The sequence below is a fragment of the Neoarius graeffei genome, chromosome 17 (genome assembly GCF_027579695.1).
Source record: "Neoarius graeffei isolate fNeoGra1 chromosome 17, fNeoGra1.pri, whole genome shotgun sequence".
Taxonomy (NCBI): Eukaryota; Metazoa; Chordata; class Actinopteri; order Siluriformes; family Ariidae; genus Neoarius; species Neoarius graeffei.
Window position 1 is genome coordinate 66,859,200 of NC_083585.1, and position 15,551 is coordinate 66,874,750.

At 49.2% G+C, this 15,551-nt stretch overlaps 1 protein-coding gene across 2 annotated transcripts in view; it reads left to right on the forward strand.

The window, feature by feature from the left end:
• kif1ab (kinesin family member 1Ab) overlaps positions 1–15,551 on the forward strand; it is a 100,494-nt gene that overhangs the window by 56,756 nt on the left and 28,187 nt on the right. For both annotated transcript variants that reach the window (XM_060898232.1, XM_060898231.1), the window contains 2 exons: positions 15,241–15,326; positions 15,433–15,551. The exon at positions 15,433–15,551 is cut by the window's right edge and continues 21 nt beyond it. In XM_060898232.1, the coding sequence (XP_060754215.1) occupies positions 15,241–15,326; positions 15,433–15,551 (205 nt within the window). The remainder of the gene's footprint in view (positions 1–15,240; positions 15,327–15,432) is intronic.

Genomic DNA, 15,551 nt, shown 5'->3' on the forward strand with positions numbered 1-15,551 from the left:
GTAAGTGTGGAGGTCAGTGTGTGTAAGTGTGGAGGTCAGTGTGTGTAAGTGTGGAGGTCAGCGTGTGTAAGTGTGTAAGTGTGGAGGTCAGTGTGTGTAAGTGTGGAGGTCAGTGTGTGTAAGTGTGGAGGTCAGTGTGTGTAAGTGTGTTAGTGTGGTGGTCAGTGTGTGTAAGTGTGTTAGTGTGGTGGTCAGTGTGTGTAAGTGTGTAAGTGTGGAGGTCAGTGTGTGTAAGTGTGTAAGTGTGGAGGTCAGTGTGTGTAAGTGTGTAAGTGAGGAGGTCAGTGTGTGTAAGTGTGGAGGTCAGTGTGTGTAAGTGTGCAAGTGTGGTGGTCAGTGTGTGTAAGTGTGGAGGTCAGTGTGTGTAAGTGTGGAGGTCAGTGTGTGTAAGTGTGTTAGTGTGGAGGTCAGTGTGTGTTAGTGTGGTGGTCAGTGTGTGTAAGTGTGTTAGTGTGGTGGTCAGTGTGTGTAAGTGTGGAGGTCAGTGTGTGTAAGTGTGTTAGTGTGGTGGTCAGTGTGTGTAAGTGTGTAAGTGTGGAGGTCAGTGTGTGTTAGTGTGGTGGTCAGTGTGTGTAAGTGTGTTAGTGTGGTGGTCAGTGTATGTAAGTGTGTTAGTGTGGAGGTCAGTGTGTGTTAGTGTGGTGGTCAGTGTGTGTAAGTGTGTTAGTGTGGTGGTCAGTGTGTGTAAGTGTGTAAGTGTGGAGGTCAGTGTGTGTAAGTGTGCAAGTGTGGTGGTCAGTGTGTGTAAGTGTGTTAGTGTGGTGGTCAGTGTGTGTAAGTGTGTTAGTGTGGTGGTCAGTGTGTGTAAGTGTGCAAGTGTGGTGGTCAGTGTGTGTAAGTGTGTTAGTGTGGTGGTCAGTGTGTGTAAGTGTGTTAGTGTGGTGGTCAGTGTGTGTAAGTGTGCAAGTGTGGAGGTCAGTGTGTGTAAGTGTGGAGGTCAGTGTGTGTAAGTGTGGAGGTCAGTGTGTGTAAGTGTGAACATGTGGAGGTCAGTGTGTGTAAGTGTGTTGGTCAGTGTGTGTAAGTGTGTATGTGTGGAGGTCAGTGTGTATAAGTGTGTTAGTGTGTTGGTCAGTGTGTGTAAGTGTGTTAGTGTGTAGGTCAGTGTGTGTAAGTGTGGAGGTCAGTGTGTGTTAGTGTGTTGGTCAGTGTGTGTAAGTGTGTACGTATGTAGGTCAGTGGGTGTAAGTGTGGAGGTCAGTGGGTGTAAGTGTGGAGGTCAGTGTGTGTAAGCGTGTACATGTGGAGGTCAGTGTGTGTAATTGTGGAGGTCAGTGTGTGTACGTGTGCAGGTCAGTGTGTGTAAGTGTGGAGGTCAGTGTGTGTATGTCTGGAGGTCAGTGTGTGTACGTGTGCAGGTCAGTGTGTGTAAGTGTGGAGGTGAGTGTGTGTACGTATGTAGGTCAGTGTGTGTACGTGTGGAGGTCAGTGTGTGTAAGTGTGGAGGTCAGTGTGTGTACGTGTGGAGGTCAGTGTGTGTACGTGTGGAGGTCAGTGTGTGTAAGTGTGGAGGTCAGTGTGTGTAAGTGTGAAGGTCAGTGTGTGTAAGTGTGAACATGTGGAGGTCAGTGTGTGTAAGTGTGTTGGTCAGTGTGTATAAGTGTGTTAGTGTGTTGGTCAGTGTGTGTAAGTGTGTTAGTGTGTAGGTCAGTGTGTGTAAGTGTGGAGGTCAGTGTGTGTTAGTGTGTTGGTCAGTGTGTGTAAGTGTGTACATGTGGAGGTCAGTGTGTGTAATTGTGGAGGTCAGTGTGTGTACGTGCGGAGGTCAGGGTGTGTACGTGTGGAGGTCAGTGTGTGGAGGTCAGTGGGTGTAAGTGTGGAGGTCAGTGGGTGTAATTGTGGAGGTCAGTGTGTGTAAGCGTGTACATGTGGAGGTCAGTGTGTGTAATTGTGGAGGTCAGTGTGTGTACGTGTGGAGGTCAGTGTGTGTAAGTGTGGAGGTCAGTGTGTGTACGTGTGGAGGTCAGTGTGTGTACGTGTGGAGGTCAGTGTGTGTAAGTGTGGAGGTCAGTGTGTGTAAGTGTGAAGGTCAGTGTGTGTAAGTGTGAACATGTGGAGGTCAGTGTGTGTAAGTGTGTTGGTCAGTGTGTGTAAGTGTGTATGTGTGGAGGTCAGTGTGTATAAGTGTGTTAGTGTGTTGGTCAGTGTGTGTAAGTGTGTTAGTGTGTAGGTCAGTGTGTGTAAGTGTGGAGGTCAGTGTGTGTTAGTGTGTTGGTCAGTGTGTGTAAGTGTGTACGTATGTAGGTCAGTGGGTGTAAGTGTGGAGGTCAGTGTGTGTAAGTGTGGAGGTCAGTGGGTGTAAGCGTGGAGGTCAGGGTGTGTAAGCGTGTACATGTGGAGGTCAGTGTGTGTAATTGTGGAGGTCAGTGTGTGTACGTGCGGAGGTCAGGGTGTGTACGTGTGGAGGTCAGTGTGTGGAGGTCAGTGGGTGTAAGTGTGGAGGTCAGTGGGTGTAATTGTGGAGGTCAGTGTGTGTAAGTGTGGAGGTCAGCGTGTGTAAGTGTGTTAGTGTGTTGGTCAGTGTGTGTAAGTGTGGAGGTCAGTGTGTGTAAGTGTGTTAGTGTGGTGGTCAGTGTGTGTAAGTGTGTAAGTGTGGAGGTCAGTGTGTGTACGTGTGGAGGTCAGTGTGTGTACGTGAGGAGGTCAGTGGGTGTAAGTGTGGAGGTCAGTGGGTGTAATTGTGGAGGTCAGTGTGTGTAAGTGTGGAGGTCAGTGTGTGTAAGTGTGGAGGTCAGTGTGTGTACGTATGGAGGTCAGTGTGTGTACGTGTGGAGGTCAGTGGGTGTAAGTGTGGAGGTCAGTGGGTGTAATTGTGGAGGTCAGTGTGTGTAAGTGTGGAGGTCAGCGTGTGTAAGTGTGTTAGTGTGTTGGTCAGTGTGTGTAAGTGTGGAGGTCAGTGTGTGTAAGTGTGGAGGTCAGTGTGTGTAAGTGTGTTAGTGTGGTGGTCAGTGTGTGTAAGTGTGGAGGTCAGTGTGTGTAAGTGTGCAAGTGTGGTGGTCAGTGTGTGTATGTGTGTAAGTGTGGAGGTCAGTGTGTGTACGTGTGGAGGTCAGTGTGTGTACATGTGGAGGTCAGTGTGTGGACGTTTGTAAGTGTGGAGGTCAGTGTGTGGAAGTGTGTAAGTGTGGAGGTCAGTGGGTGTAAGCGTGGAGGTCAGTGTGTGTAAGTGTGTACTTATGTAGGTCAGTGTGTGTAAGTGTGGAGGTCAGTGTGTGTAAGCGTGTACATGTGGAGGTCAGTGTTTGTAATTGTGGAGGTCAGTGTTTGTACGTATGGAGGTCAATGTGTGTACGTGGGAGGTCAGTGTGTACACATGTGGAGGTCAGTGTGTGTACATGTGGAGGTCAGTGTGTGTAAATGTGGAGGTCAGTGTGTGTAAGTGTGGAGGTCAGTGTGTGTAAGTGTGTTAGTGTGGTGGTCAGTGTGTGCAAGTGTGTAAGTGTGGAGGTCAGTGTGTGTAAGTGTGGAGGTCAGTGTGTGTACGTGTGGAGGTCAGTGTGTGTACATGTGGAGGTCAGTGTGTGTACATGTGGAGGTCAGTGTGTGGAAGTTTGTAAGTGTGGAGGTCAGTGTGTGGAAGTGTGTTAGTGTGGAGGTCAGTGTGTGGAAGTATGGAGGTCAGTGTGTCTAAGTGTGTACGTATGTAGGTCAGTGTGTGTAAGTGCGGAGGTCAGTGTGTGTAAGTGTGGAGGTCAGTGTGTGTACGTGTGGAGGTAAGTGTGTGTACGTATGTAGGTCAGTGTGTGTAAGTGTGGAGGTCAGTGTGTGTAATCATGTACATGTGGAGGTCAGTGTGTGTAAGTGTGGAGATCAGTGTGTGTAAGTGCGGAGGTCAGTGTGTGTAAGTGTGGAGGTCAGTGTGTGTAAGCGTGTACATGTGGAGGTCAGTGTTTGTAATTGTGGAGGTCAGTGTTTGTACGTATGGAGGTCAATGTGTGTACGTGGGAGGTCAGTGTGTGTACGTGTGGAGGTCAGTGTGTACACATGTGGAGGTCAGTGTGTGTACATGTGGAGGTCAGTGTGTGTAAGTGTGGAGGTCAGTGTGTGTAAGTGTGGAGGTCAGTGTGTGTAAGTGTGGAGGTCAGTGGGTGTAAGTGTGGAGGTCAGTGGGTGTAAGTGTGTATGTATGGAGGTCAGTGTGTGTAAGTGTGGAGGTCAGTGTTTGTAAGCGTGTACATGTGGAGGTCAGTGTGTGTAAGTGTGGAGGTCAGCGTGTGTAAGTGTGTTAGTGTGTTGGTCAGTGTGTGTAAGTGTGGAGGTCAGTGTGTGTAAGTGTGTACTTATGTAGGTCAGTGTGTGTAAGTGTGGAGGTCAGTGTGTGTAATCATGTACATGTGGAGGTCAGTGTGTGTAAGTGTGGAGGTCAGTGTGTGTAAGTGCGGAGGTCAGTGTGTGTAAGTGTGGAGGTCAGTGTGTGTAAGCGTGTACATGTGGAGGTCAGTGTTTGTAATTGTGGAGGTCAGTGTTTGTACGTATGGAGGTCAATGTGTGTACGTGGGAGGTCAGTGTGTGTACGTGTGGAGGTCAGTGTGTACACATGTGGAGGTCAGTGTGTGTACATGTGGAGGTCAGTGTGTGTAAGTGTGGAGGTCAGTGTGTGTAAGTGTGGAGGTCAGTGTGTGTAAGTGTGGAGGTCAGTGTGTGTACGTGTGGAGGTCAGTGTGTGTAAGTGTGGAGGTCAGTGGGTGTAAGTGTGGAGGTCAGTGGGTGTAAGTGTGGAGGTCAGTGGGTGTAAGTGTGTATGTATGGAGGTCAGTGTGTGTAAGTGTGGAGGTCAGTGTTTGTAAGCGTGTACATGTGGAGGTCAGTGTGTGTAAGTGTGGAGGTCAGCGTGTGTAAGTGTGTTAGTGTGTTGGTCAGTGTGTGTAAGTGTGGAGGTCAGTGTGTGTAAGTGTGTTAGTGTGGTGGTCAGTGTGTGTAAGTGTGTAAGTGTGGAGGTCAGTGTGTGTAAGTGTGTAAGTGTGGAGGTCAGTGTGTGTACGTGTGGAGGTCAGTGTGTGTACATGTGGAGGTCAGTGTGTGTACATGTGGAGGTCAGTGTGTGGAAGTTTGTAAGTGTGGAGGTCAGTGTGTGGAAGTGTGTTAGTGTGGAGGTCAGTGTGTGGAAGTATGGAGGTCAGTGTGTCTAAGTGTGTACGTATGTAGGTCAGTGTGTGTAAGTGTGGAGGTCAGTGTGTGTACGTGTGGAGGTCAGTGTGTGTAAGTGTGTACATATGTAGGTCAGTTGGTGTAAGTGTGGAGGTCAGTGGGTGTAAGTGTGGAGGTCAGTGGGTGTAAGTGTGGAGGTCAGTGGGTGTAAGTGTGGAGGTCAGTGGGTGTAAGTGTGGAGGTTAGTGGGTGTAAGTGTGGAGGTCAGTGTGTGTAAGTGTGTAGGTCAGTGTGTGTAAGTGTGTTAGTGTGTTGGTCAGTGTGTGTAAGTGTGGAGGTCAGTGTGTGCAAGTGTGTTAGTGTGTTGGTCCGTGTGTGTAAGTGTGGAGGTCAGTGTGTGTAAGTGTGTTAGTATGGAGGTCAGTGTGTGTAAGTGTGTACATGTGGAGGTCAGTGTGTGTAAGTGTGTACATGTGGAGGTCAGTGTGTGTAATTGTGTACATGTGGTGGTCAGTGTGTGTAAGTGTGGAGGTCAGTGGGTGTAAGTGTGGAGGTTAGTGGGTGTAAGTGTGGAGGTTAGTGGGTGTAAGTGTGGAGGTCAGTGTGTGTAAGTGTGGAGGTCAGTGTGTGTAAGTGTGGAGGTCAGTGTGTGTAAGCGTGGAGGTCAGTGTGTGTACGTGTGCAGGTCAGTGTGTGTAAGTGTGGAGGTCAGTGTGTGTAAGTGTGGAGGTCAGTGTGTGTAAGTGTGGAGGTCAGTGTGTGTACATGTGGAGGTCAGTGTGTGTAATTGTGTACGTGTGGAGGTCAGTGTGTGTAAGTGTGGAGGTCAGTGTGTGTAAGCGTGTACATGTGGAGGTCAGTGTGTGTAATTGTGGAGGTCAGTGTTTGTACGTGTGAGGTCAGTGTGTGTACATGTGGAGGTCAGTGTGTGTAAGTGTGGAGGTCAGTGTGTGTAAGTGTGGAGGTCAGTGTGTGTAAGTGTGTAGGTCAGTGTGTGTAAGTGTGTTAGTGTGTTGGTCAGTGTGTGTAAGTGTGGAGGTCAGTGTGTGCAAGTGTGTTAGTGTGTTGGTCCGTGTGTGTAAGTGTGGAGGTCAGTGTGTGTAAGTGTGTTAGTATGGAGGTCAGTGTGTGTAAGTGTGTACATGTGGAGGTCAGTGTGTGTAAGTGTGTACATGTGGAGGTCAGTGTGTGTAATTGTGTACATGTGGTGGTCAGTGTGTGTAAGTGTGGAGGTCAGTGTGTGCAAGTGTGGAGGTCAGTGTGTGTAAGTGTGGAGGTCAGTGTGTGTTAGTGTGTTGGTCAGTGTGTGTAAGGGTGTACGTATGTAGGTCAGTGTGTGTAAGTGTGGAGGTCAGTGGGTGTAAGTGTGGAGGTCAGTGTGTGTAAGCGTGTACATGTGGAGGTCAGTGTGTGTAAGTTTGTAAGTGTGGAGGTCAGTGTGTGTAAGTTTGTAAGTGTGGAGGTCAGTGTGTGTAAGTGTGTACATGTGGAGGTCAGTGAGTGTAAGTGTGTACATGTGGAGGTCAGTGTGTGTACGTGTGGAGGTCAGTGTGTGTAAGTGTGTACATGTGGAGGTCAGTGTGTGTAAGTGTGGAGGTCAGTGTGTGTAAGTGTGTTAGTCTGGAGGTCAGTGTGTGTAAGTGTGGAGGTCAGTGTGTGTCAGTGTGGAGGTCAGTGTGTGTAAGTGTGGAGGTCAGTGTGTGTAAGTGTGGAGGTTAGTGTGTGTACGTGTGGAGGTCAGTGTGTGTAAGTGTGTACGTGTGGAAGTCAGTGTGTCTAAGTGTGGAGGTCAGTGTGTGTACGTGTCTAGGTCAGTGTGTGTAAGTGTGTACATGTGGAGGTCAGTGAGTGTAAGTGTGTACATGTGGAGGTCAGTGTGTGTACGTGTGGAGGTCAGTGTGTGTAAGTGTGTACATGTGGAGGTCAGTGAGTGTAATTGTGTACATGTGGAGGTCAGTGTGTGTACGTGTGGAGGTCAGTGTGTGTAAGTGTGTACATGTGGAGGTCAGTGTGTGTAAGTGTGGAGGTCAGTGTGTGTAAGTGTGTTAGTCTGGAGGTCAGTGTGTGTAAGTGTGGAGGTCAGTGTGTGTAAGCGTGTACATGTGGAGGTCAGTGTGTGTAATTGTGGAGGTCAGTGTGTGTACGTGTGCAGGTCAGTGTGTGTAAGTGTGGAGGTCAGTGTGTGTATGTCTGGAGGTCAGTGTGTGTACGTGTGCAGGTCAGTGTGTGTAAGTGTGGAGGTCAGTGTGTGTACGTATGTAGGTCAGTGTGTGTACGTGTGGAGGTCAGTGTGTGTAAGTGTGGAGGTCAGTGTGTGTACGTGTGGAGGTCAGTGTGTGTACGTGTGGAGGTCAGTGTGTGTACGTGTGGAGGTCAGTGTGTGTAAGTGTGGAGGTCAGTGTGTGTAAGTGTGAAGGTCAGTGTGTGTAAGTGTGAACATGTGGAGGTCAGTGTGTGTACGTATGTAGGTCAGTGTGTGTACGTGTGGAGGTCAGTGTGTGTAAGTGTGGAGGTCAGTGTGTGTAAGTGTGGAGGTCAGTGTGTGTACGTATGTAGGTCAGTGTGTGTACGTGTGGAGGTCAGTGTGTGTAAGTGTGGAGGTCAGTGTGTGTACGTGTGGAGGTCACTGTGTGTACGTGTGGAGGTCAGTGTGTACGTGTGGAGGTCAGTGGGTGTAAGTGTGGAGGTCAGTGGGTGTAAGTGTGGAGGTTAGTGGGTGTAAGTGTGTACGTATGGAGGTCAGTGTGTGTAAGTGTGGAGGTCAGTGTGTGTAAGTGTGGAGGTCAGTGTGTGTAAGCGTGTACATGTGGAGGTCAGTGTGTGTAATTGTGGAGGTCAGTGTGTGTACGTGTGCAGGTCAGTGTGTGTAAGTGTGGAGGTCAGTGTGTGTATGTCTGGAGGTCAGTGTGTGTACGTGTGCAGGTCAGTGTGTGTAAGTGTGGAGGTCAGTGTGTGTACGTATGTAGGTCAGTGTGTGTACGTGTGGAGGTCAGTGTGTGTAAGTGTGGAGGTCAGTGTGTGTACGTGTGGAGGTCAGTGTGTGTACGTGTGGAGGTCAGTGTGTGTAAGTGTGGAGGTCAGTGTGTGTAAGTGTGAAGGTCAGTGTGTGTAAGTGTGAACATGTGGAGGTCAGTGTGTGTAAGTGTGTTGGTCAGTGTGTGTAAGTGTGTATGTATGGAGGTCAGTGTGTATAAGTGTGTTAGTGTGTTGGTCAGTGTGTGTAAGTGTGTTAGTGTGTAGGTCAGTGTGTGTAAGTGTGTAAGTGTGGAGGTCAGTGTGTGTTAGTGTGTTGGTCAGTGTGTGTAAGTGTGTACGTATGTAGGTCAGTGGGTGTAAGTGTGGAGGTCAGTGTGTGTAAGTGTGGACGTCAGTGGGTGTAAGCGTGGAGGTCAGTGTGTGTAAGCGTGTACATGTGGAGGTCAGTGTGTGTAATTGTGGAGGTCAGTGTGTGTACGTGCGGAGGTCAGGGTGTGTACGTGTGGAGGTCAGTGTGTGTAAGTGTGGAGGTCAGTGGGTGTAAGTGTGGAGGTCAGTGGGTGTAATTGTGGAGGTCAGTGTGTGTAAGTGTGGAGGTCAGCGTGTGTAAGTGTGTTAGTGTGTTGGTCAGTGTGTGTAAGTGTGGAGGTCAGTGTGTGTAAGTGTGGAGGTCAGTGTGTGTAAGTGTGTTAGTGTGGTGGTCAGTGTGTGTAAGTGTGTAAGTGTGGAGGTCAGTGTGTGTAAGTGTGTAAGTGTGGAGGTCAGTGTGTGTAAGTGTGGAGGTCAGTGGGTGTAAGTGTGGAGGTATGGAGGTCAGTGTGTGTAAGTGTGGAGGTCAGTGTTTGTAAGCGTGTACATGTGGAGGTCAGTGTGTGTAAGTGTGGAGGTCAGCGTGTGTAAGTGTGTTAGTGTGTTGGTCAGTGTGTGTAAGTGTGGAGGTCAGTGTGTGTACATGTGGAGGTCAGTGTGTGTACATGTGGAGGTCAGTGTGTGGAAGTTTGTAAGTGTGGAGGTCAGTGTGTGGAAGTGTGTTAGTGTGGAGGTCAGTGTGTGGAAGTATGTAGGTCAGTGTGTGTAAGTGTGGAGGTCAGTGTGTGTAAGTGTGGAGGTCAGTGTGTGTAAGTGTGGAGGTCAGTGTGTGTACGTGTGGAGGTCAGTGTGTGTAAGTGTGTAAGTGTGGAGGTCAGTGGGTGTAAGTGTGGAGGTCAGTGGGTGTAAGTGTGGAGGTCAGTGGGTGTAAGTGTGGAGGTCAGTGGGTGTAAGTGTGGAGGTCAGTGGGTGTAAGTGTGGAGGTCAGTGGGTGTAAGTGTGGAGGTCAGTGTGTGTAAGTGTGGAGGTCAGTGTGTGTAAGCGTGGAGGTCAGTGTGTGTACGTGTGCAGGTCAGTGTGTGTAAGTGTGGAGGTCAGTGTGTGTAAGTGTGGAGGTCAGTGTGTGTAAGTGTGGAGGTCAGTGTGTGTAAGTGTGGAGGTCAGTGTGTGTACATGTGGATGTCAGTGTGTGTAATTGTGTACGTGTGGAGGTCAGTGTGTGTAAGTGTGGAGGTCAGTGTGTGTAAGCGTGTACATGTGGAGGTCAGTGTGTGTAATTGTGGAGGTCAGTGTTTGTACGTGTGAGGTCAGTGTGTGTACATGTGGAGGTCAGTGTGTGTAAGTGTGGAGGTCAGTGTGTGTAAGTGTGGAGGTCAGTGTGTGTAAGTGTGTAGGTCAGTGTGTGTAAGTGTGTTAGTGTGTTGGTCAGTGTGTGTAAGTGTGGAGGTCAGTGTGTGTTAGTGTGTTGGTCAGTGTGTGTAAGGGTGTACGTATGTAGGTCAGTGTGTGTAAGTGTGGAGGTCAGTGGGTGTAAGTGTGGAGGTCAGTGTGTGTAAGCGTGTACATGTGGAGGTCAGTGTGTGTAAGTTTGTAAGTGTGGAGGTCAGTGTGTGTAAGTTTGTAAGTGTGGAGGTCAGTGTGTGTAAGTGTGTACATGTGGAGGTCAGTGAGTGTAAGTGTGTACATGTGGAGGTCAGTGTGTGTACGTGTGGAGGTCAGTGTGTGTAAGTGTGTACATGTGGAGGTCAGTGTGTGTAAGTGTGGAGGTCAGTGTGTGTAAGCGTGTACATGTGGAGGTCAGTGTGTGTAATTGTGGAGGTCAGGGTGTGTACGTGTGGAGGTCAGTGTGTGTAAGTGTGGAGGTCAGTGGGTGTAAGTGTGGAGGTCAGTGGGTGTAATTGTGGAGGTCAGTGTGTGTAAGTGTGGAGGTCAGCGTGTGTAAGTGTGTTAGTGTGTTGGTCAGTGTGTGTAAGTGTGGAGGTCAGTGTGTGTAAGTGTGGAGGTCAGTGTGTGTAAGTGTGTTAGTGTGGTGGTCAGTGTGTGTAAGTGTGTAAGTGTGGAGGTCAGTGTGTGTAAGTGTGTAAGTGTGGAGGTCAGTGTGTGTAAGTGTGGAGTTCAGTGTGTGTAAGTGTGGAGGTCAGTGTGTGTAAGTGTGTTAGTGTGGTGGTCAGTGTGTGTAAGTGTGGAGGTCAGTGTGTGTAAGTGTGCAAGTGTGGTGGTCAGTGCGTGTAAGTGTGTAAGTGTGGAGGTCAGTGTGTGTACGTGTGGAGGTCAGTGTGTGTACATGTGGAGGTCAGTGTGTGGACGTTTGTAAGTGTGGAGGTCAGTGTGTGGAAGTGTGTAAGTGTGGAGGTCAGTGGGTGTAAGCGTGGAGGTCAGTGTGTGTAAGTGTGTACTTATGTAGGTCAGTGTGTGTAAGTGTGGAGGTCAGTGTGTGTAAGCGTGTACATGTGGAGGTCAGTGTGTGTAAGTGTGGAGGTCAGTGTGTGTAAGCGTGTACATGTGGAGGTCAGTGTTTGTAATTGTGGAGGTCAGTGTTTGTACGTATGGAGGTCAATGTGTGTACGTGGGAGGTCAGTGTGTGTACGTGTGGAGGTCAGTGTGTACACATGTGGAGGTCAGTATGTGTACATGTGGAGGTCAGTGGGTGTAAATGTGGAGGTCAGTGTGTGTAAGTGTGGAGGTCAGTGTGTGTTAGTGTGGTGGTCAGTGTGTGCAAGTGTGTAAGTGTGGAGGTCAGTGTGTGTAAGTGTGGAGGTCAGTGTGTGTACGTGTGGAGGTCAGTGTGTGTACATGTGGAGGTCAGTGTGTGTACATGTGGAGGTCAGTGTGTGGAAGTTTGTAAGTGTGGAGGTCAGTGTGTGGAAGTGTGTTAGTGTGGAGGTCAGTGTGTGGAAGTATGGAGGTCAGTGTGTCTAAGTGTGTACGTATGTAGGTCAGTGTGTGTAAGTGCGGAGGTCAGTGTGTGTAAGTGTGGAGGTCAGTGTGTGTAAGTGTGGAGGTCAGTGTGTGTACGTGTGGAGGTCAGTGTGTGTACGTATGTAGGTCAGTGTGTGTAAGTGTGGAGGTCAGTGTGTGTAAGTGTGTACTTATGTAGGTCAGTGTGTGTAAGTGTGGAGGTCAGTGTGTGTAATCATGTACATGTGGAGGTCAGTGTGTGTACGTGTGGAGGTCAGTGTGTGTAAGCGTGTACATGTGGAGGTCAGTGTTTGTAATTGTGGAGGTCAGTGTTTGTACGTATGGAGGTCAATGTGTGTACGTGGGAGGTCAGTGTGTGTACGTGTGGAGGTCAGTGTGTACACATGTGGAGGTCAGTGTGTGTACATGTGGAGGTCAGTGTGTGTAAGTGTGGAGGTCAGTGTGTGTAAGTGTGGAGGTCAGTGTGTGTAAGTGTGGAGGTCAGTGTGTGTAAGTGTGGAGGTCAGTGGGTGTAAGTGTGGAGGTCAGTGGGTGTAAGTGTGGAGGTCAGTGGGTGTAAGTGTGGAGGTCAGTGGGTGTAAGTGTGTATGTATGGAGGTCAGTGTGTGTAAGTGTGGAGGTCAGTGTTTGTAAGCGTGTACATGTGGAGGTCAGTGTGTGTAAGTGTGGAGGTCAGCGTGTGTAAGTGTGTTAGTGTGTTGGTCAGTGTGTGTAAGTGTGGAGGTCAGTGTGTGTACATGTGGAGGTCAGTGTGTGTACATGTGGAGGTCAGTGTGTGGAAGTTTGTAAGTGTGGAGGTCAGTGTGTGGAAGTGTGTTAGTGTGGAGGTCAGTGTGTGGAAGTATGTAGGTCAGTGTGTGTAAGTGTGGAGGTCAGTGTGTGTAAGTGTGGAGGTCAGTGTGTGTAAGTGTGGAGGTCAGTGTGTGTACGTGTGGAGGTCAGTGTGTGTAAGTGTGTAAGTGTGGAGGTCAGTGGGTGTAAGTGTGGAGGTCAGTGGGTGTAAGTGTGGAGGTCAGTGGGTGTAAGTGTGGAGGTCAGTGGGTGTAAGTGTGGAGGTCAGTGGGTGTAAGTGTGGAGGTCAGTGGGTGTAAGTGTGGAGGTCAGTGGGTGTAAGTGTGGAGGTCAGTGGGTGTAAGTGTGGAGGTCAGTGGGTGTAAGTGTGGAGGTCAGTGTGTGTAAGTGTGGAGGTCAGTGTGTGTAAGCGTGGAGGTCAGTGTGTGTACGTGTGCAGGTCAGTGTGTGTAAGTGTGGAGGTCAGTGTGTGTAAGTGTGGAGGTCAGTGTGTGTAAGTGTGGAGGTCAGTGTGTGTAAGTGTGGATGTCAGTGTGTGTAATTGTGTACGTGTGGAGGTCAGTGTGTGTAAGTGTGGAGGTCAGTGTGTGTAAGCGTGTACATGTGGAGGTCAGTGTGTGTAATTGTGGAGGTCAGTGTTTGTACGTGTGAGGTCAGTGTGTGTACATGTGGAGGTCAGTGTGTGTAAGTGTGGAGGTCAGTGTGTGTAAGTGTGGAGGTCAGTGTGTGTAAGTGTGTAGGTCAGTGTGTGTAAGTGTGTTAGTGTGTTGGTCAGTGTGTGTAAGTGTGGAGGTCAGTGTGTGTTAGTGTGTTGGTCAGTGTGTGTAAGGGTGTACGTATGTAGGTCAGTGTGTGTAAGTGTGGAGGTCAGTGGGTGTAAGTGTGGAGGTCAGTGTGTGTAAGCGTGTACATGTGGAGGTCAGTGTGTGTAAGTTTGTAAGTGTGGAGGTCAGTGTGTGTAAGTTTGTAAGTGTGGAGGTCAGTGTGTGTAAGTGTGTACATGTGGAGGTCAGTGAGTGTAAGTGTGTACATGTGGAGGTCAGTGTGTGTACGTGTGGAGGTCAGTGTGTGTAAGTGTGTACATGTGGAGGTCAGTGTGTGTAAGTGTGGAGGTCAGTGTGTGTAAGTGTGTTAGTCTGGAGGTCAGTGTGTGTAAGTGTGGAGGTCAGTGTGTGTAAGTGTGGAGGTCAGTGTGTTTAAGTGTGTTAGTCTGGAGGTCAGTGTGTGTAAGTGTGGAGGTCAGTGTGTGTAAGTGTGGAGGTCAGTGTGTGTAAGTGTGGAGGTCAGTGTGTGTAAGTGTGGAGGTTAGTGTGTGTACGTGTGGAGGTCAGTGTGTGTAAGTGTGTACGTGTGGAGGTCAGTGTGTGTAAGTGTGTACGTGTGGAAGTCAGTGTGTCTCAGTGTGGAGGTCAGTGTGTGTAAGTGTGGAGGTCAGTGTGTCTCAGTGTGGAGGTCAGTGTGTGTAAGTGTGGAGGTCAGTGTGTGTAAGTGTGGAGGTCAGTGTGTGTAAGTGTGGAGGTCAGTGTGTGTAAGTGTGGAGGTCAGTGTGTGTAAGTGTGGAGGTCAGTGTGTGTACATGTGGAGGTCAGTGTGTGTAATTGTGGAGGTCAGTGTGTGTAAGTGTGGAGGTCAGTGTGTGTAAGTGTGGAGGTCAGTGTGTGTAAGTGTGGAGGTCAGTGTGTGTAAGTGTGGAGGTCAGTGTGTGTAAGTGTGGAGGTCAGTGTGTGTACATGAGGAGGTCAGTGTGTGTAAGTGTGGAGATCAGTGTGTGTAAGTGTGGAGGTCAGTGTGTGTAAGTGTGGAGGTCAGTGTGTGTAAGTGTGGAGGTCAGTGTGTGTAAGTGTGGAGGTCAGTGTGTGTACATGAGGAGGTCAGTGTGTGTACATGAGGAGGTCAGTGTGTGTAAGTGTGGAGGTCAGTGTGTGTTCGTGTGTAGGTCAGTGTGTGTAAGTGTGTACATGTGGAGGTCAGTGAGTGTAAGTGTGTACATGTGGAGGTCAGTGTGTGTACGTGTGGAGGTCAGTGTGTGTAAGTGTGTACATGTGGAGGTCAGTGATTGTAAGTGTGTACATGTGGAGGTCAGTGTGTGTACGTGTGGAGGTCAGTGTGTGTAAGTGTGTACATGTGGAGGTCAGTGTGTGTAAGTGTGGAGGTCAGTGTGTGTAAGTGTGTTAGTCTGGAGGTCAGTGTGTGTAAGTGTGGAGGTCAGTGTGTGTAAGTGTGGAGGTCAGTGTGTGTAAGTGTGGAGGTTAGTGTGTGTACGTGTGGAGGTCAGTGTGTGTAAGTGTGTACGTGTGGATGTCAGTGTGTCTAAGTGTGGAGGTCAGTGTGTGTACGTGTGTAGGTCAGTGTGTGTAAGTGTGTACATGTGGAGGTCAGTGTGTGTAAGTGTGTACATGTGGAGGTCAGTGTGTGTAAGTGTGTACATGTGGAGGTCAGTGTGTGTAAGTGTGTACATGTGGAGGTCAGTGAGTGTAAGTGTGTACATGTGGAGGTCAGTGTGTGTAAGTGTGTACATGTGGAGGTCAGTGAGTGTAAGTGTGTACATGTGGAGGTCAGTGAGTGTAAGTGTGTACTTGTGGAGGTCAGTGAGTGTAAGTGTGTACATGTGGAGGTCAGTGTGTGTACGTGTGGAGGTCAGTGTGTGTAAGTGTGGAGGTCAGTGTGTGTAAGTGTGGAGGTCAGTGTGTCTCAGTGTGGAGGTCAGTGTGTGTAAGTGTGGAGGTCAGTGTGTGTAAGTGTGGAGGTCAGTGTGTGTACATGTGGAGGTCAGTGTGTGTAAGTGTGGAGGTCAGTGTGTGTAAGTGTGGAGGTCAGTGTGTGTAAGTGTGGAGGTCAGTGTGTGTACATGTGGAGGTCAGTGTGTGTAAGTGTGGAGGTCAGTGTGTGTAATTGTGGAGGTCAGTGTGTGTAAGTGTGGAGGTCAGTGTGTGTAAGTGTGGAGGTCAGTGTGTGTAAGTGTGGAGGTCAGTGTGTGTAAGTGTGGAGGTCAGTGTGTGTAAGTGTGGAGGTCAGTGTGTGTACATGAGGAGGTCAGTGTGTGTAAGTGTGGAGGTCAGTGTGTGTAAGTGTGGAGGTCAGTGTGTGTAAGTGTGGAGGTCAGTGTGTGTAAGTGTGTACTTGTGGAGGTCAGTACCTCGTTCTCTCTCCTCTCAGCGGATGAAGAAGCTCCAGATTACGGCTCAGGTGTCAGACAGTCAGGAACAGCGAAGATCTCCTTTGAGGACCAGCAGTTTGAGAAGGTCTGCTGTGCTTCACTTCCTCATTATCACGATCATAACATTTTACGCTGTTCACTGTTTCCCTTTTTTTACTCTCGTGACACTGGACTGTTTTGACTCCGTTCAGTTTCAGACAGAGTCGTGTTCAGGGGGAATGTCGCACTCGAACACGTCTCAGGAGGAACTGCGCATCGTAGAGGGAGAAGGACAAAACTCTGAAACGAGTCTCTCAGCCGACGAGGTCAA